This window comes from Miscanthus floridulus, chromosome 7 (assembly GCF_019320115.1).
Source record: "Miscanthus floridulus cultivar M001 chromosome 7, ASM1932011v1, whole genome shotgun sequence".
Classification (NCBI taxonomy): Eukaryota; Viridiplantae; Streptophyta; class Magnoliopsida; order Poales; family Poaceae; genus Miscanthus; species Miscanthus floridulus.
In genome coordinates this window covers 52,895,980-52,916,145 of record NC_089586.1, presented here as the reverse complement: position 1 = coordinate 52,916,145, position 20,166 = coordinate 52,895,980, and the positions used below count along the sequence as shown (strand labels likewise).

The 20,166-nt window shown below is 44.2% G+C and overlaps 1 protein-coding gene and 1 long non-coding RNA gene across 2 annotated transcripts; one reads left to right on the top strand and one right to left on the bottom strand.

Annotated features, from left to right (window-relative positions):
- Positions 1 to 8,369: 8,369 nt before the first annotated feature.
- LOC136463237 (expansin-A24-like) lies at positions 8,370 to 18,202 on the top strand. The gene is made up of 4 exons (XM_066462249.1): positions 8,370 to 8,547; positions 8,655 to 8,849; positions 17,615 to 17,744; positions 17,865 to 18,202. The coding sequence occupies exons 1-4, from the start codon at positions 8,370 to 8,372 to the stop codon at positions 18,175 to 18,177; spliced, it is 816 nt and encodes a 271-aa protein (XP_066318346.1). The 3' UTR covers positions 18,178 to 18,202.
- A 739-nt stretch (positions 18,203 to 18,941) lies between these two features.
- LOC136464929 (uncharacterized) lies at positions 18,942 to 19,622 on the bottom strand. Its single transcript, XR_010761302.1, has 3 exons — positions 19,548 to 19,622; positions 19,359 to 19,443; positions 18,942 to 19,102 (listed from the first exon to the last, which is right to left on the bottom strand). It is a non-coding gene; the product is annotated as an uncharacterized lncRNA (long non-coding RNA).
- Between the last annotated feature and the right edge of the window lie 544 nt (positions 19,623 to 20,166).

The window sequence follows — 20,166 nt, the reverse complement described above, 5'->3', positions numbered from 1 at the left end:
CCTAACAACACCCTTGTCTCCATGGATAGGTCCAAGAAGTCTAACAAGAACAACAAGAGGTTTGAAGATCTCAAGAATTTACCCTATCATTTCCACAAGAACGCCAAACATACTGTGGTCGAGTGCAGACAACTCCAGGAGTTGAGGTTCTATGCAAAAAATAACAAGGGCAAGGGCAAAGATGATAACAAGAAGGATGGGGATGACAACACCGATCTAGGTTTCCAATAGCCTAAGGGCGCTATTGTAGTAATCTTTGTAGGAGTCCCATCCTCATCAAATAAGCGCTCGGGGAAGTTGGCTCTTCAGGACATCTTGGCAGGAGAACCCGCCACACCCAAGTACCCGATCCAATTTTCTAGAAAAGATCAATGGACTAGCGTGTCTAACGCTAGCCACTACCCACTCGTCCTGGGTCTAACAATAGCCGGCATGACTGTCCCCAAGGTCATGATCAATGGCGGCACAGGATTGAATATCATATTCACAAATACAATGAAGAAGATAGGCCTAGACTTCACCAGCCTACTTGCTCTGACTGATGCCCCCTTCTACGGGATAGTACCCAGCAAAGTAGCTATGCCACTTGGACAGATCACACTCCCAGTTACGTTTGGCACCCTAAACAATTTCTGAATCGAGTTCATCAAGTTTGAGGTGGCTGATTTCAAATCATCTTACCATGCCATCTTTGGGCGACTAGCTCTGGCCAAGTTCATGGTTGTCCCCCACTACCCGTACCTTTTACTCAAGATGTTGAGTCCAAATGGCGTACTCTTCTCACTACTACAACAATTTTAATCGAGGCAGGCAAAACAGATTAACCGAGGCGGGCATCACAACCGCCTCAGCCAAAAGGACATGGTAAATCATTTTTTACCGAGGCGGTTGTCCTGCCCGCCTCCATAAATTGTTTAAAAAAATAAAAAAAATGAGAGCCCACCAGCGAGCCCATTTTGGAGCCCAACGGCGAGCCTACCTGCTCCACGCGACCGCCACCGCCACCATATTCCCGTGCAATGCCGATGCGGGTCGGATCCAACGTCTCCATGCTGAGCCCCCGCTAGATCCGGTGTCCCCACACTGAGTAGCCACCAAATCTAGCATCCCCGCACCACGCCATTGCTGGATGGGAGAGAGAGAGGGCTCCCTCTCACCACCACTAGATCTAGCATCCCCATGTTGAGCCATCGCTGGATCCAGCGTCGCCGCACCACGCCATCGCCGGAGGGAGGAGAGATGGGGCCCTACGCTGCCACCGAATCTAGCTAGGGAAGGAGGCTCCTTCCCCCATGCCGCCATCACTGAGACCAAATTTGGGGAGCCCCCAGGCTAGGAGAGGAGGCCCCGTCTGCCGCACCCCTTGCTTGCCCACTGTTGCTCCACCACCATGACCCCAACCGGATACGAGCGAGGGAGAGAGGCCGTTGGAGGAGGCCCTACTGTCGCTCCACCACCGTTCCCCCATCGGGCCACGCCTTTGAGCCCTCACCACCATGTGAGAAGAGAGGTGAGGGAGAGAAGAGAGAGACTACGAGCAGCGCACGCTGAGGGTCATGTGTGAGCGTCGGAGAGAAGAGAGGAGATTGAGTGGATTTGGTGGGATAGGGTTTTGACCTCGCTTATATACTAGGACTGAGTTTTGGGCTGAGATGGGCTTCTAGCTGCGCTCAGCCACATTAACGAAGGCAGGCCTTTTAAGAGGTCCACCTCCAAAAATGCCATTAACAAATTTTAGGAGGTGGTTATTTTTTAACTACCTCCGTAAATCCATTTTGCGAGGCGGTTAATTATGACCACATTGGTTAATTAAAACTAATGCCTCCATAAATGGAAGGCATTAATCGAGGTGGGCAATCAGCCCAAGCACCTCCAAGGTCATTTTCCAAATGCGTTGTAAAAGATTTTATGTAGTAGTGCCTTTCGAGGCGACTTGAAACGCTCATACGACTACGACATGGAAGTTGTCCAGATCGTAGCCAAGGTATAACTTGCTTTTGAGGCATAGTAGATTGCCAATCTCGCATAGTAGACTAAGCCCAAGGACATGGAGATTCCGACTAAGAAGACGGCTATCATCACACCGCCTTCTGAATCAGACATTATCAAGATTGATCTGGGTACCTATTGATATTTCTTAATGCAATCACTAAGTATGGATATAGAATCCATCCTCATCAAAGGCACCAGAAATGTGTGTTGGCAATCCTTAGCAACATTACTAATATTTAGCAATTTCACTAGGCAAAGCCTTGATAGTTCCTTAACAATTTTATATATTTATCCACAAGCGCACGGAGCTATCATTGTAGCATTTCACCTGGAAGTATTCACGGTATTGTTATTTATATTTTTCCAAAGGAAGGCATTGATTGGTTAAGAGACTAGTATGGATATGAACTCAATAATATACTTGCAAAGTGAACCAATGTTTAATATAGGGGTAAGGCCGGTATAATCAAGATAGTGGACACACACTTGGGCATTCCTCAAAGATAAAAGGAAAATAAAGATAAAAGAATAATCCTAAGTAGAGCAGGCTTGTTCTAATATAGCCATGCAAAGAATGATAATTATAAAAGTTACATAATTAGTTTTAGTGCTAAGTACAAAGTAGGTCGGGAGGCCACTGAGTACTGGTCTGCCAGCAACCTCATGTGGCAATTTAGACTCCTACACCCTAAACGAACGTGGGGGAATACAAGGGACAGATAGGGCTGTCACCACCTGCCGCCTTCCCCTCCACCGTGGAGAAGGGCAATGCATTCACCTATCTCTTCATACCCGAGCACCATGCCCATGTACACAGAAACTACCCAAGCCCCCAGGACTCTGACCCTATGGATCGACAAGTAAAAGACTTGGGCACACCCAAAGGCACGATGAACTGCCACCTCAACTTAGCTCTAGTTCCAATTATATGAGATATATGAATGGTTAAACATAAAGTCATGCATGCTAATCTCATGACTTAGAAACTATATACTAGTTCATATGTCAAGATCATAACATAAAGAATCTAGTTCATAGGTATGACTATAATTATAGGATGAGGACTAGAACTTAGAAGAACTCATATGTCTATTCATACCAAGAATCTCTTATTCCAAGGAGTCAAGCCCTCCGAGGTAGCTTTGCCTTGCTCTAGACAACTACTAAAAGGTAAAAGTACAAGACAGAGTGAGGTGTAGCTCAAATGGTGTGTGTTGAAGAGCGAGCTCTCCCCCTATATTTATACATGCTAGAGGTAGGTTTGGAGAGCATATCCAGTGGGAAACCCGCATGCCACCACCTCTGCATGTTGTCTAGGCACCGCCTTCTGAAGGAGTGGCCAAGAGGAGCTAGGGGTGTTGCTCCCGCACCCTGACCGACTCTCCTCACCACCGCCTTCACATGGTGGATCACTGGTTGGGCCTAGGCTACTCCATTGGTGGTTTCACACATAAATTATCTGGGTAGATGGGCCTTTCTATTATTCCATTGCGCAATTCAGCATTACGCCTTGTTGGAATGTGCCTTTTGGTGTATTTTCCCATGTATTTGAGTTTAAGTCCTACAAAACAATAATCTCTAAATACATGTGGAATTGGGTCAATAGTAAATGCATATGTGCACAAGATGGCTAGTTTCTCCTCTTTTTATGTCTTAATTGGTGGGTAAAATTGATCGTTAAGGACCGCTAACAGTACCGGTGATCCCACCAAAATGACAGTCATCTGTGCCCACCTTCCAATAGAATAGGAAATTGTGTTCACCAACTTTCTTAGGGACAACAAAAATATCTTCGCTTGGAACCCGACTGACATGCCAGGTGTCCTGAGAGAGTTGGCTGAGCACAAATTGGAATTGAATCCCAGCTCAAAGCTAGTCAACCAGCACCTATGATGATTTTCAACAAACAAGAAAGCCGCAATCAAGAAGGAAATCACCAAGCTGTTAGTGGCCGGGTTCATTAGGGAAATTCTTCACCCTAACTGGTTGGCTAACCCTGTACTCATACAAAAGAAGAACTCGACCGAATGGCGCATGTGTGTCGACTACACAGATCTCAACAAGCATTGTCCAAAGGTTCCGTTTGGCTTACCTCACATTGATTAGATCATAGACTCTACAGCTAGGTCGACCCTTTTATCCTTTCTTGATTATTACTCGGGCAACCATCAGATTGCCCTCAGGAAAGAAGATCAAAGCAAGACATCCTTCATCACCCTGTTTGGTGCCTACTACTACACGACTATGTCCTTTGGGTTAAAGAATGCTGGTGCTACCTATCAACGGGCCATCTAGGCATGCCTAAGTAAATAGATCAGTCGTAATGTAGAAGCCTACGTTGATGTTGTAGTTGTCAAGACCAAGGATCCCTCTACTCTGATCGATGATTTGAAGGAATCATTTGACAACCTTTGGGAATACAAGTGGAGGCTTAACCCAACCAAGTGTGTCTTCGGAGTGCCATCTGGACAGCTCCTAGGTTTTCTCAAGAGCCATCGAGGTATTGAAGCCAACACAAAGCAAATTCAAGCAATCACTCAGATGACTCATCCCCACTATGTCAAGGATGTCCAGGAGCTGACAGGGTGCATGGCTGCCCTTAATCAATTTATTTCCTGACTCCGAGAGAAAGGTTTGCCCTGCTTCAAGCTTTTAAAGAAGGCAGGCAAGTTCGAGTGGACGACAGAAGCAGACGAAGCTTTCTAGAAACTCAAACAATACCTGACTACCTCCCCAGTTCTTACTCCTCCAGAAAAGTGAGAGCCACTCTTACTATACATTGCATCTACTACTACGATAGTCAGAACGGCAATAGTTGTGGAATGGGTTGAAGGACACGCATATAAGGTACAATGACATGTCTACTACATCAGCGAGGTGTTGTCAGACTCAAAGGCTAGGTTCCCACATGTGCAAATGCTCCTTGATGCCCTCTTGATCACATCACACAAACTCCATCACTACTTCAATGAGCATAAGATCACAACGGTGTCTGACTTCCCACTCGGTGACATCCTACGCAACTATGATGCAATAGGAACATATCCAAGTGGATAGTTGAACTCAGAGCACTCAATATCGAATTTGTCCCTCGTAAGGCTATCAAATCTCAAGTCTTAACTGACTTCGTAGCTGAGTGGATAGAAATCCAGCAGCCTACTCCAATAGTCATCCTAGATCATTGGAAGAGTACTTTGATGGTTCTTTGAAGCTCAGAGGCGCAGGCTCTGGTGTTCTTTTTATTTTGCCAGATGGAAAATAGCTCAATTATGTTCTACAAATTCTCTAGCCTGCTACCAACAATGAAGCTGAGTATGAGGCCCTTCTACAAGGCCTTTGAGTGACAGTCTCACTCGGCATCAAGCGACTACTCATCTATGGTGACTCCTCGGTGGTTATCAATTAAGTAAACAAAGATTGGTACTGCACTAAGGAAACCTTGGATGCCTACTATGTAGAAGTCCGTAAGCTTGAGAAGCATTTTCAAGGCCTAGAAATCCATCATGTCATGCGAGATCTCAACGTAGCAGCTGATGTCTTGGTTAAGCTAGGATCAGATAGAGCACAGGTACCGACTGGTGTGTTTGTTCAAGAGCTCGATATCGCTTCGATCAAACAGGAGGCATCCACACCAACCGATACCCCAATGCCCGATGCGCAAGTCCTGGTTATCAACCCAACGTGGACACAAGTGTTCATCGACTACATATGTGATCACAACTTGCCTGATGATAAGGTAGAAGCCGAGCAGATCACACACAGAAGTAAGAACTATGTCCTAGTCAGAGACATGCTCTACCGATAGGGCACATCCTTTGGTGTTTACCATTATAGCACTTCACCCGGAAGTATTCCAGGTATCGTTATTTATATTTTTACCATAGGGAAGGTCTAGCAAGGACATGTATTGATAACTTATGCTATTGATGGAGAAGTAAACCATAACCAATATTCTACTCACAACAGGGGTAAGTCAAGAGGTAAATGTATATATGAATGGTGCATAATAACTAATCTTTGATCACTCAGAATACTTCTTTTTAAGGTATTAGCATGGTTAAGTAGAGTATTAGAGGAATAATTCCCAAGTCATTCTTAATTTGAAGTCAAAGCATACATTGATTAGTGCAATTAGACTTAGTAATCATGGTTAAGATCAACTTCATATCTACACATAAGGGACCAAGGAAGATTAAGAATAGAGCTTGTCTTCCTTCGTAACTAGATCCTACTTGTCCTATATTAAGGGAGTGGACTACAAGGACTCGATGGGAGTATCACATCCACGATCTACCACATGACCTAAAATATAGGGTGCATCCATAGGTAAACAATGTATAAGAACCATGCTTACACAATGTTGACCACTCACCCCATGTACACCAGAGCGAGCGTTATACGAACTTATGCATGAATATGTTGATAATCCAACTATACTAAGCATATAATCAAAGTAGACGATGAACATGATAATTAGGAACATAAACGATATGAATAATAATGTCATAAGAATTATATCAAACATATAAAAGTAATCAGAGATACAAAAGAGAAAAGGGTACAAAGTTTATACCAAGCCACACTCTTGACATGATCAGGAATCCAAGCGAAACCTACTTGCCTCCCTCTTGACCTAGCCTAACTAGCTATGCCCTAGAATATGATGAAGCTCTAAGGATGATTAGGGTTTTTATTTTCTCAAATGACTTATTCCTTAGGGTGATGGTACGGGCTAGTATATATAGGCCAGAGCGTCAATACTGAGCCCTCGGATCAAACCGGCTTGAATAAACGGCATAGATGCAATCCTTAAGGCAGTAGAGAACTGACGTAGCGAGGCGGAGGCTGACAGGTGGGGCCTCAGACTGGGTGGCCTAAGGGTGGGACCGGCCGGCCCCACCTGGCAGCCTCTCGTCCTCCGTTTTGGTGTGGTTTCCTCTGGTGTCCTCTAGAACCTTCTAGAATTATTTATCCCATGCATAATCGTGTCCTCTAGAACCTCCTATGCAATGTCCACATAAAACACTTGCAACATGTATGAAACATGCAACATTCAGATAAAACACTTGTTGCAACATACATCTCAAATAGATGAAACATTTTTTTCAAAACACTTGCAACATACCAATGAAAACATTTGCAAAAATTTGCAACATGTGCAACATACCAATCTAGTTTTACAATATCCATAAGTAACAATTGTAAATGTCTCTGAAACATTTGAAACACTTGAAATATACATTTGCAATATAGAGGAGGTGAAGGCCGGGGCAAGTCGATTTCGGCCGTCAGGGTGGGATCCAGTGGCGAGTGAGCACCACCAGTTCTGGCCACGCTCGTGGGTGCCCTTGGCTTGGCCGGGGAAGACTTGAGGCGCCACAGCACAGTGCACCCTAGTGGCCATGGCGGGGTCATCGGCGTGCTTGACAGCGATGGGCAATGGATGGACGGCGATGGAGCGACCGGCGCAGGCAGCTGGGACACGCAGGTGAGCGACGTTGGGAGCGATGGCGCGTGGTGCGGCCAGCGATGGGGTGAAGGGCACGGCGCGGCAGCCCGACGAGGGCGCGGTGGGGGAAGGGGGCGGACGAATGAGTGGCCACACTGCTTCGGGCGCTGAGCAGATAAGCATATGAGGGAGTGAGGATTTGTTTTTTGTTTTTGAGAGAGATGAGGCCCGCTCCTGCAGAGGCGCGTTAGGACGGGAGTCACGGATGAACGCTTCTATTGGATCATTATCGAACTTCTGAGTGACAAGGAACGGCCGGTGTAAGAGCCCGGCGGTTAATCATTATAACTTCATTTACACAAAGATGGGCGCTGCTGATGCTGCTGTGTGCTGTCCAGGTGCAGGCCCGGATAACTCGTGCCATTGAAGAAACCAACGACATCCTTCCTTAGACAATTGTATGTATGGTGAACACGCAAGCAAGTGCAAAGCCGCCGTTGACTTCACCTTCAAAGAAAGTGAATCTCAAGCAACGCGATCCTCTGAAGTCTGAACTCGAAGAAGAGAAACGGCGAACAAATTAAAGCACCGGCTAAAATGTATCCGTGCGCGTGCGCGCGTACATTTATCTCTCCGGATTGAACCGTAAGCAATGCATCGCCATGTGCAGTTTCTGGTCCGGCTTGCTTCATTTGATCGATGCGCTTGTTAATTTGTTTAATTAACCCTTCGTGATTGCTAGGGTAAGGCCGTGTATATATATACCCACCAGACCGTTGCACAAATCATCACACCACAATCAATCTAGACACTTGAGCACAACAAATTAATAAACCAGTTCGTGCACTCAGCATCCCGGCCAGCTCTGTGAGGTGAGGCATATAGCTACGTTTTGTGCAGTTTCAAGGCATATACAAACCCGAGCAGTATGGGTATGGCCGCTCCAGCTCGAGTTCTTGGAGTCGTGTCGCTCGCAGTCGCCTGCATGTTGGCCATGGCCGCCGCTGGTGACGCCGCCACCAGCGCTCCGTCGTCTCCGACGCCGGCCGGATGGCTGAAGGCGCATGCCACGTTCTACGGTGGCGCCGATGCCTCTGACACCATGGGTAATTAAGTTGCCCTCTCTTATTTTGTCATGGTTTATTACCCAAAGCTAGCAGGCAGATCGAGAGATAACTGTATACCGCGTCATCAAATTGTATATATTTCGCAGGCGGCGCGTGCGGGTACGGGAACATCTACTCGCAGGGCTACGGCACGCGGACGGCGGCCCTGAGCACGCCGCTCTTCAACGGCGGCGCATCATGCGGGCAGTGCTACAAGATCGCGTGCGACCGCAAGAGAGCCGACCCGAGGTTCTGCAAGCCCGGCGTCACGGTCACGGTCACCGTCACGGCCACCAACTTCTGCCCGCACTAGTAGAGAACAGATCTTTGATCCTCGATTAAAATGGGCTCTAGTCTCGCGATTTTTTGCGCCCGAGACTAGAGATACCTTTAGTCCCGGTTGGTGGATCCAATCGGGACTAAAGGTCCCTGCCCAACGGCTACTGTGCCAGACAGAGGTGGCAGGGACCTTTAGTCCCGGTTGGAGCCACCAACCGGGACTAAAGGTATACTTTTACTCCCGGTTGGTGGCTCCAACCGGGAGTAAAGGTCTACTTCTGGGCCGTGGCTGCGCCCGGGGTTGGAAAGTTACCTTTAGTCCTGGTTGGATTCATCAACCGGGACTAAATGTTCTCCCTTTATAAATCGGCCGTCTCCTCCTTCCTCCCCGAGCCCGAGCTCAGCACATTTTGAAGCTCACTGCAGTAGTGTTCTTGCTTCCTCCCCCCTCCATTGTTTCTCCATCCATTCTTCGATTCCTCCGTCGATTTCTTCGATTCCTCCGTCGATTCTTCAGTTGTAAAGGTTACCAATCTCATACTCTCATTTTTTACCATTTTCTTAAGCCATTTTGTTCACTATATATATTTATGGTTCTTTATTGTGGTTTTTTTCATTTGTAAGCAATTTGAGCTCAAAATCACTTCAAGCTTGCATATTTACATGAAAGAAGGTTAAAGTATATATAAATATAAAGTTAGAAAATAGTTAGAAAATTATAACAAATCCTTACTAGTTGAACTTGCGGACCGTGTTCAGGTCGGCGAGGATGTTCTCTGCCGAGCGGTAACGGACGTCAAGGAGGAGCTTTGATTCTACGAGGGAGAGCAACAACGGTCGTGGAAGACCGTGTTCCCTTCCTCGTAGAATCGGAGCTCTTTCTTGACCAAGTACGGTGCCGTCCGGTGGAGAAATGCTCGCCGAGCTGATCACATAAGCAAGGTCAACTAGTACGGATGGTTATTTATTCACATGTCCCGATATCGTCGTAGTAGTCTGTTATGTGTGTACATTCCCATTCTTCTGTTAATTTGCGGAAATATCATATGAATTACTTACCTGCCGCAGTAAAAGACGAGAACACAATGACCATTAAAAATATCATTGTTTAGAGATCTAGATAATTTTATAGTTTGTTAATTTTATTTGTTTATAAAAGGAGAAATTTATAGTGTATTAAAAAATGAGTATAGAGAGTAGATGGCAACTGCTTTCGGGTCCTCGGCCTCTCATGGGTTTCCAAAGCGACTTAGGCCGGGCCTTCCTCTCATTCCATGCGGCAAGTGTCGTGATGAGACGAAGATTGTGATGGAGTACCGAGTGAAGAAGGAGGGTCCCAACAAGGATCATATCTTCTACAAGTGTCCGGATCGCAATGTGAGTTATTTTATTGTATTTAATGATTATGGTTAGTTTATACCTATTTTCATGATGGTTGTGATTAAAGTTCTAATTTTTTGTTTTAATTTCAGTGGGATGGCAGTGGACGATGTTCAGGCTTCTACCGGGAGGAAGAGTATGTTGAACTCGTACAAAAATATCTTGCACAACAGGCAGATACGGCGGCTAATGAGGCAGTGATCCAGCCGAAGAAGCCCAAAGATGTTGCACAATCGGAGGATCTGTCTGTTTTAGTTGAGATTGGTCGTAAAATCCTTGTGCTTCTGAAATGTATTTTAGCTTTAGTTCTTTTAGTGGTAGTTGGGATTGTCTACATTGTAGCGATGCTTTCATAAATTTGTATCTTTTATGGTGGCACGCATGTTGTATAAATAATTAATTATGATCTAGGTTTTAATATGATATTTATGTCATGTAATGCAGATGAGCCGTCATTGGATGTATAATGCTGATCGCCGCTCCCAAGAGTTCATTGACGGCGTGCATTCTTTGTTACGTGCGGCCGAGGCAAACAAACGCGACGGTTTCATGTGCTGCCCATGTGCCGTATGTAAGAATACGGTGGAATATCCTTGCTCAAGGACTCTTCATTCATACTTGTTCAAGTCGGGTTTCATGCCAAACTATATTTGTTGGACAAAGCACGGAGAAACCGGTGTTGTAATGGAAGAAGGTGAAGAAGAACAATGGGACGACAATGACATTATTCCTGATGGTGCGTGCTTCAATGATACTGCAATGGGAGAAGCTGAAGAAGAGGTAGCCGCAAAATATGAGCCGGCTGATGATCTTTGTCAGGTCATTCGTGATGCACAAAGAGAATGTGAAAGTGAAAAGGAGAAGATCAAGTTCGAGCGGATGCTAGAAGATCACAAGAAATTGTTGTACCCAACTTATGATGCAGGACAGAAAAAGTTGGGAACCACACTAGAATTGCTGCAATGGAAGGCAAAGAATGGTGTATCTGACAAGGGATTTGGAGAGTTACTAAAAATTCAAAAGAAGATGCTTCCGAAGTACAATAAATTGCCCGCCACTACCTACGAAGCAAAACAAGTTGTCTGTCCTATGGGGCTAGAAATAGAGAAGATACATGCATGTCCTAATGACTGCATCCTATACCGTGGCAAAGAGTACGAGAAATTGGATGCATGCCCGGTATGCCATGCGTCGCGGTATAAGATCAGGCGAGATGACCCTGGTGATGTTGAGGGCGAACATCCGCGTAAGAAAATCCCTGCCAAGGTTATGTGATATGCTCCTATAATACCACGCTTGAAACGTCTGTTCAGAAACAAAGAACATGCAAAATTGTTACGATGGCACAAAGAAGACCGTAAGGTAGACAATATGTTGAGACACCCTGCTGATGGGTCCCAGTGGAGAGCAATCGACAGAGAATTCCCGAAGTTTGCAAATGACGTAAGAAACTTAAGGTTTGCTTTAAGTACAGATGGTATCAATCCTTTTGGAGAGCAGAACAGTAGTCATAGCACTTGGCCTGTTACTCTAAGTATCTACAACATTCCTCCTTGGTTATGCATGAAGCGGAAATTCATTATGATGCCTGTGCTCATCCAAGGCCCGAAGCAACCTGGCAATGACATCGATGTGTACCTGAGACCACTTATTGATGAACTTCTCATTTTGTGGAATAAAGAAGGTGTACGTGTGTGGGATGAGTACAAACAGGATCACTTTGATCTGCGAGCATTGTTGTTCGTAACAATCAATGATTGGCCTGCTCTAAGTAATCTTTCAGGACAGTCAAACAAGGGATATAATGCATGCACACACTGCTTCGGTGATATTAGAGGTGTATTCTTGAAAAAATGTCGAAAGGTCGTGTACCTTGGCCATCGTCGATTTCTTCCTGCAAATCACCCCGTAAGAAAGAAAGGCAAGCATTTTAAAGGGAAGGCAGACCACCTGACCAAGCCTCGCAACCGAACTGGTGAGGATGTACTCGATATGGTCAATGATGTGAAAGTTGTCTTTGGAAAAGGACATGGAAGCCAACCTATTCCAAAAGACGCTAACGGTCACGCACCCATGTGGAAGAAAAAGTCCATATTTTGGGACCTACCCTATTAGCAAGTCCTGGAGGTCCGTAGCTCAATCGACATGATGCACCTGACAAAGAATCTTTGTGTGAACCTGCTAGGCTTTATGGGTGTGTATGGAAAGCCTAAGGACACATTTGAAGCACGACAAGACCTGCGTTGTTTGAGAGAAAGAGACAACCTGCATCCAGAGAAGACAGATGATGGACGCCATTACTTACGTCCTGCTAGCTACACTCTAAGCAAAGAGGAGAAGGAAATCATGTTTGAATGCTTAAACAACATCAAGGTACCATCTGGATTCTCCTCGAATATAAAGGGTATTATAAATGTGCCAGAGAAGAAATTCTGTAACTTAAAGTCCCATGACTGTCACGTTCTCATGACGCAATTACTTCCAGTTGCATTAAGAGGAATTCTACCTCCAAATGTACGTCTAGCCACCGTGAAGCTATGTGCATTCCTCAATGCAATTTCTCAGAAGGTAATTGATCCAACTGATCTAGCTAAACTACAGAATGATGTGGTTCAATGTCTCGTCAGCTTTGAGTTAGTGTTCCCTCCTTCCTTCTTTGATATTATGACACACCTCCTAGTTCACCTAGTCAAGGAGATTTTCACTCTCGGTCCTGTGTTCCTACACAACATGTTCCCCTTAGAGAGATTCATGGGAGTCCTGAAGAAATATGTTCACAACCGTGCTCGCCCAGAAGGAAGCGTCGTCAAGGGCTATGGAACAGAAGAGGTCATTGAGTTCTGTGTTGACTTTATTCCCGACCTTGACTCGATTGGTGTTCCTGAATCGAGACATGAGGGGAGACTAAGCGGAAAGGGGACACTAGGGAGGAAAACATATATTGGTACGGATGATGATTATTTCAATAAAAGCGCACTACACAGTTCTACAGAACTCCTCTTTGGTAGATCCGTATATTGAGACACATAAGGATCTCTTACGATCCGAGTTTCCAGGGAAGACTGAAGCTTGGATTACGCATAAGCACATGGAAACTTTTGGCGGTTGGTTGCAAAAAAAATGTCAAGGTGATGAGAGCATCCATGAGCAACTGTATTTATTGGCTATGCAACCATCATGGCATATCGTCACATACAAAGGGTACGAGATAAATGGGAACATATTCTACACAGTAGCCCAAGATAAAAGGAGTACCAACCAAAACAGTGGTGTCCGCATAGATGCCACAGACCCGAATGGGAATAAGCAGACATATTATGGACGCATAGATGAAATATGGGAACTAGAATATGCACCTACTTTAAAGATCCCATTGTTCAAGTGCCAATGGGTCAAGGTGACCGGAGGCGGGGTAACAGTAGACAACGAGTATGGAATGACAACAGTAGACCTTAGTAATATTGGGTACAAAGACGAACCATTCGTCCTTGCCAAGGATGTGAATCAGGTGTTCTATGTCAATGATATGTCTACCAAACCAAAAAGAGAGAAAAACGATAATGACTCAACCAAAGAGCCAAAGCGCCACATAGTTCTTTCAGGGAAAAGAGTCATCGTGGGAATTGAGGACAAGTCGGACATGTCAGAAGAATATGAAAAGGATGACCGAATTCCACCCTTCAAAGTGAACAAAGACCCTAGCATCTTGGTAAATGATGAGGACACTCCATGGTTATGAAGCGATCATAACCAAGGGACATACGTAAAGAAGAAGTTCACTGCTGTGCCCACTTGATGATATAGTGATTTAATATAGTGTGATTTAATATAGTGTGTGTTTGAGATATTATGTAATAATTGTGAATTCAGATGTTTATTATGTCATGTTTTAAATTAAATCAATGTTTGATTTGGTGGGATTTCTCTCTCAAAAAGGTAAATTAGGATACTGAGTGATGAAAAATTAAAATATTAACATTAAAATGATGTGAAAACAAATTTCCTGTCCAAAACCAATAGTTTTAATAATTTTAATTAAACACTACATTTTTGCATTAACGAAATAATAAATATTAGTTACACTATGTTTTATAATTCTAACAAAAAATAAAAAAAAGTTAGGTTATAGATTTTTCCTATGTGCAATAAACAAAAAGAAAATTCATATTTTTAACAAAATAATTTTATGCCTTTTATTTAATTTACTATGTATTTAACAAAAACTATTGCATTTCTATTGTATTTAACAAGACTATTGCTTAAAACAGGCAGGAAACGAAACTGCAGGCCACCTTTACTCCCGGGTGGGAAGGCGGGAAACGAAACTGCAGGCCACCTTTACTCCCGGGTGGGAAGCCCACCCGGGAGTAAAGGTGGGCTGTAGTTTCGTGGCCCGCCAAAAAAAACCCTTTACTCCCGGTGCGTGTTACCAACCGGGAGTAAAGGTGTACCTTTACTCCCGGTTGGTAACACGCACCGGGAGTAAAGGTACCTTTACTCCCGGTTGGTAATACGCACCGGGAGTAAAGGGTTTTTACTCCCGGTTGGTGGCTGGCACCGGGAGTAATTCTCTCTGGTATATAACCTCCAGCGCCTGGCGCAGATCGATCCGCTCGTCTTCTTCCTCGTCGAACACCGCCGCCCTCTTCTTCATCGCGCCGCGTCCGTTCGCCTTCCGTGACACCGGCGCCACCCTCTTCTTCCTCGTGCGGCCTCCACCGCGCGCGCCCATGCCCCTCCTCCGCGCGCGCCCGTGGCCCTCCACCGCGCCCTCCTCCGCGCCCGAGGCCCTCCACCGCGCGTTGCCCCACCGCGCCCGAGGCCCTCCACACTGCCGAGCTCGATCGAGGTGATATATTCGTCGATCTCTTTGTACATTCGTCCGAGCCCTCCACTGCCGAGTTATAGATCACGTCGGAAACTACAACTTTGGTGTAAGCCATGTCAACGCTCGAGGTCGATTGAAAATTCCAAATTTTGAATCATAAAATCTAGGAACTAAAAATGGATATTTGGAACTCTAAATGATTTTAAATAAAAAACATATCTTAACGCAAGTTTTGAATATTTGGATATTATATGGATAAATTAGCAAGTTTAATTAGAGTGTCAAAAACTACATTTTATGGTACAAAAATACATTTTAAGATCACTGGGACCTGAACTCATGACAAGTTTAATTAAGGACCACCAATGAAATTACTTTAGAAATTAATTAGATCGATGTAAATCCATGGCTTGTATAATAAACACGCTATATATTATTTGTAAATCCTGGTCAAATAGGAACTCAATTTTGATACCCAGTTTGTAAACTAAGCGTTTTTAGTGATGGAAAGGAGTTGCCCAACTCGGACAACAAGCGCACCAATCAATCCCCCCGCTAGTTGTTGGTAATGAATATGGTTCAAATTTAGGATTAATGCATCAGGCAAACATACCTCCGGATGTCGATTTGGATCACCTTGGTGAATTTCTTGATGAGACTGGTCTCGATCTTTACCAGATGTTTGGTGATGGAAACATTGAGAGTGCGGCGGAGGTTGATATTTGGAAGAAAAAATTTGTACTAGGCCAGAGTCTATACAACCCTCAAGCCTTATCTGATCTAGGGACGCAAATGTACCTGCTAAACAAGTGGTACATGCAGGCGTCTACCAGTGGAGACTTCTGCGTTGGTGTCAGAATTAGAGACGAACATTGGTTCCGTGGCGATGATGTTATGTATGTTGACTTTGCAGAATTTCATCAACTATGCCACCTGACCTCTCTGGACAAAGTTATCATTAGCTGCTATTGCCTGTAAGTAATAATTCTTTCGGCTCATCATATGTGTGTATATGCATATAAATTATCCTAACAAGTACTATATATATGCAGATTTATAATGACAGAGCTCAGAAAGGAAGGCTGCAATGAAATTGGTTTTGTTGATCCCCATATAGTATTCGAAGACCCAATTACTCCAAAGACTAATTGGAAGTCTGAGTCAGAGAGTAACCTCATGAACTTCTTAGTGAACCAACGCCACAAGAAGGATATACTCTTTCCCTATAACTTCAAGTGAGTGTTAATCATGTCGATCATAGCCTTAATGGCTCATATGTTGATTCTAGTTAATTAATGAGTGTTATGCGTTATATCCTATAAACACATGCAGCAATCACTGGATATTGATAGACATCGATCTGGTGAAAAGTCACTTGATAATCTATGACTCGATGAGAAAACTACAACAAGACTACCAAGATATGATAGATATTATCCAGAGGTAATTTCGGGATCTCTAGCAACTATATATACACACAAACATGATGATTAACTATATCTGATGACGTGGCAAATTTTTTATTGGGCAGTGTTTGGAAAACCTTTATTGAGAAGCAATACATGGAAAAATGCAAAGCGCCACTGAATGTAATCCCTTTGAAAGTAAGTCCCCTGATCACCATATAGCTTTCACCGGATCACCAGATTGGATGACAAATCTTTTTCTCGTAAAGTGGTGTCTGAGGCAGGAACAGGGGAACAACTACTGTGGTTACTATGTTTGCAAGTTTATCAAGGTGCTCTCCCAAAGAACTCCTACAGAGAGACTCAAAGTACGTTAAAAATACACTATATATTCATTTAATTATTATTATTGATTGTGTTACTATGTCTTTATATATATATGTGTACATATATTAATTTATTTTCCTTTAATTCAAACCTGTAGACTCGATGGTTGGAGGAAAAGGTCATACGGCAAGACCAAATCAAAGCAATTCAAGAGTCTATAGCCAGATTTTTTAATGAGCAGGTCATCGATTCCAAGGGCGAGTTCTACTTCGACCCAACACTGCCATTGAAGCCAAGCTAGAGGATGAGAGGAAACTTGTTATGTCACAACAACTATAATGCAATCTTTTGTAATATATGCACATGAAATAATATAATGTAAAATACACATATGCATGCATGCATGCATATATATATATATATATATATATATATATATATATATATATATATATATTTCTATGCTTCAATTGTGTGATTTAATACGTTCATTGTGTTTGAACCGAAACATACTATATGCGCGTATAAATGTATAATTAGCAGCGTACAATACGACTTCGAAAACCTATTTTGAAAAGAAAACAAAAAAATGAAAAGAAAAGAAAAAAAACCTTTAGTCCCGGCTCGTATTACCAACCGGGACTAAAGGTGCCGGCCATCGTGGCATGTCAGGAGGCACCTTTAGTCCCGGTTGGTGTTACCCACCGGGACTAAAGGTCCTCCTTTAGTCCCGGTTCCTAACCCGGGACTAAATGAGCCCCCCTTTAGTCTCGGATGCTTGCTCCCAGGTGGGGAACCGGGACTAGAGGGGGTTCCCCACCGGGAGTAAAGCTCGGTTCTCTACCAGTGCCGCCCAACTCGGCGCTGCCCGACGGCGGTTGGTGCAATCAGCAGCGCCCGCACTTCGACATGGCGCAGCCGGCGTTTGAGAAGATCGGCGTCTACACCGGCGGCATCATCCCCGTCATGTACAAAAGGTATATTTTATGAGTTCAATTGCCGATCAAGTGTAGAAGTCTCGACTGTTCTGACAAAATTAAGCATGACGATGCATGCAATGTCTTATCTTGAGTAAAAATGCTTGCTTTAATTTGCAGGGTTCCTTGTGTGAAGCGAGGCGGGGTGCGGTTCACAATCAACGGTCACGACTACTTCAATCTCGTGCTCGTGACCAATGTTGCAGGCGCTGGCTCCATCAAGTCAATGGATGTCAAGACCTCCAACTCCAATAGTTGGATACCAATGGCACGCAACTGGGGTGCGAACTGGCACTCTCTTGCGTATCTTACTGGGCAGATGCTCTCGTTTAGAGTCACCGACACAGACGGACAAACTATTGAATTCACAAACGTGGTGCCACAAGGATGGAAGTTTGGCCAAACATTTGCATCCAAGTTGCAGTTCAAGTGAGAGCTCCGTGCAGGATTTCCAATGACCCATTAGTTGCGCACTTGTGGGAGTAGTATATATGATTCGAAGACGCTCAAAATGTATGCATGCATGGAGTTGCTGGAGTCCTACACTATCTATCACTACTACAAAAAGCATTTTTAGGGGCGGCTGGTAACCCTTTGTAGGGGCGGTTTGGCCAGCCGCCCCTACCGAACCGTCTCTACAAATCATGTATTTATAGGAGCAGTTCCCAGGCCGTCCCTATAAATCGATTTATAGGGGCGGTTGGTGATTGAGCCGCCCCTACAAATAGATTTGTAGGGCGGCTGGTATTACGAACCGCCCCTACAAATCTATTTGTAGGGGCGGCTCAAGAACCAACCACCCCTACAAATATATTTGTAGGGGCGGCTGTAGTGCCAGCCGCCTCTATAATACCTATTTGTAGGGGCGGTTCAATCTAGAACCGCCCCTACAGTACGTTTTTCCGCCAAAAAAAATTCAAATTTACAATTCAAATTCGACCAGAACTGTTTGTTTCTGTGTATTCCATCCAGCATCCGCGTTGCCGAACGCCCCGCGACCAACGTTCCGAACCGCGTTCGCGTTGCCGAACGCCACGCGACCAACGTTCCGAACGCGACTACAAGCACAATAGTATTATATAAAGTACAATTACAAGTCCAATTCGTAATGATATATATACAATCCATCATTAAATATATAAATTTCATACACATTGTTATCAACGTCCTAGAGCTAGCCTTTCAGTCTCACGAAGGTGTTGGTACTGAGGATTTGTACCTAAGTCAGACTCTCGATCATGGTAGGCGCCTCTGACGTGTACAATCTGGTCCAATATGAAGTTGCAAAGGTCGCCGACGAGCTCTAAGAGTTGGTCATCCTTGTATGGGTCTCTTTTCATTCCTTTCTCTTCTCTCCACTACAAGAAAACAAGTTTCAGTTTAGTATTTCATACCATTTATGAAGTTTTTATACTATGGGTGAAGAGGTTCAAACTTACCCTTAAGGGGTGTCTTCTGTAGGCACCGGTGTTACTCATCATAGAACATATATAGTATCCACAATGTACACTCCCAGGCCTCTGCTTGGGGCACTGTGTGTTTTGCATATGAAAATATTAGGTAATGCTTTTGACAGCCATGTAACGGAGTACTGAAGAAGTAAGTTACACTTACCGCACATAGTGTTTTTATAGCCAGCTTTTCCTTCCTCGCTGGATCATGCCTTCCGTGATGATGAGAGACATAGAACCTAAATGCCCTGTTCGAATTATTTTAGCAAATATAACTTGTTAGTATGCATAAGTGAACGTTACAAGTATGTATACAGACATATAAGCTAATGAGGATTGTCGATATGTATACGTCTTGAGAATCGATATGAAGTCTTTGTATGTCGCCGGGTCCTTATCTATTGAATCAAAGACCCATGCCATGCTCTTTTCGACATCGACGGCTATACAAATCCAGTGGTTGCTGCATGGATTTAATCATAGAACTAGATAAGCTCTTTTACATCGAATAAAATATATCGAACATAGCTTTAAGTTATAGTTGAACTTACTTAAAGTTGTATGGTAGCCATATAGTAGAGTGTTGTTGGAGATTTTTGAAAGCCAGAGCAATGTATGCCGCAACCTTAAGGGACTCTTCCCTTAGCTTCGCACTACGGATGCGCTCTTTCTCCCGAAGAGTCTTTGCAGCTGCTAGCTCTTTGGCATCCAGTGTCCACCATTTAGGGTAATTAAAATTTGTTTGGGCTATAGCTTGAGGGTCTACATACCCGGCTTTCACACTTGGCATTTGTTTGACAATGTGCACTTGCATTCTACAAATCACGGCGTGGGTTAGTTACAACAAAATTCAAATATTACATTCATATCATATCGGGAGGACAAGGACTTACAGGCACCACGTGCGAATTAGATTCATCTCCATTTCTCCCAGGTGAAAGCATGTGTGCATGTCATTGAAGTCAAAGACA

Excerpts from the sequence above, each read along its gene's own strand:
- LOC136463237 (XM_066462249.1), top strand. The coding sequence starts at position 8,370 with ATGGGTATGGCCGCTCCAGCTCGAGTTCTTGGAGTCGTGTCGCTCGCA. Across the intron at positions 8,850-17,614 it reads CGTCACGGCCACCAACTTCT|TGCCGCCCAACTCGGCGCTG; the intron begins GCCCGCACTAGT and ends GTTCTCTACCAG. Across the intron at positions 17,745-17,864 it reads ATCCCCGTCATGTACAAAAG|GGTTCCTTGTGTGAAGCGAG; the intron begins GTATATTTTATG and ends TTTAATTTGCAG.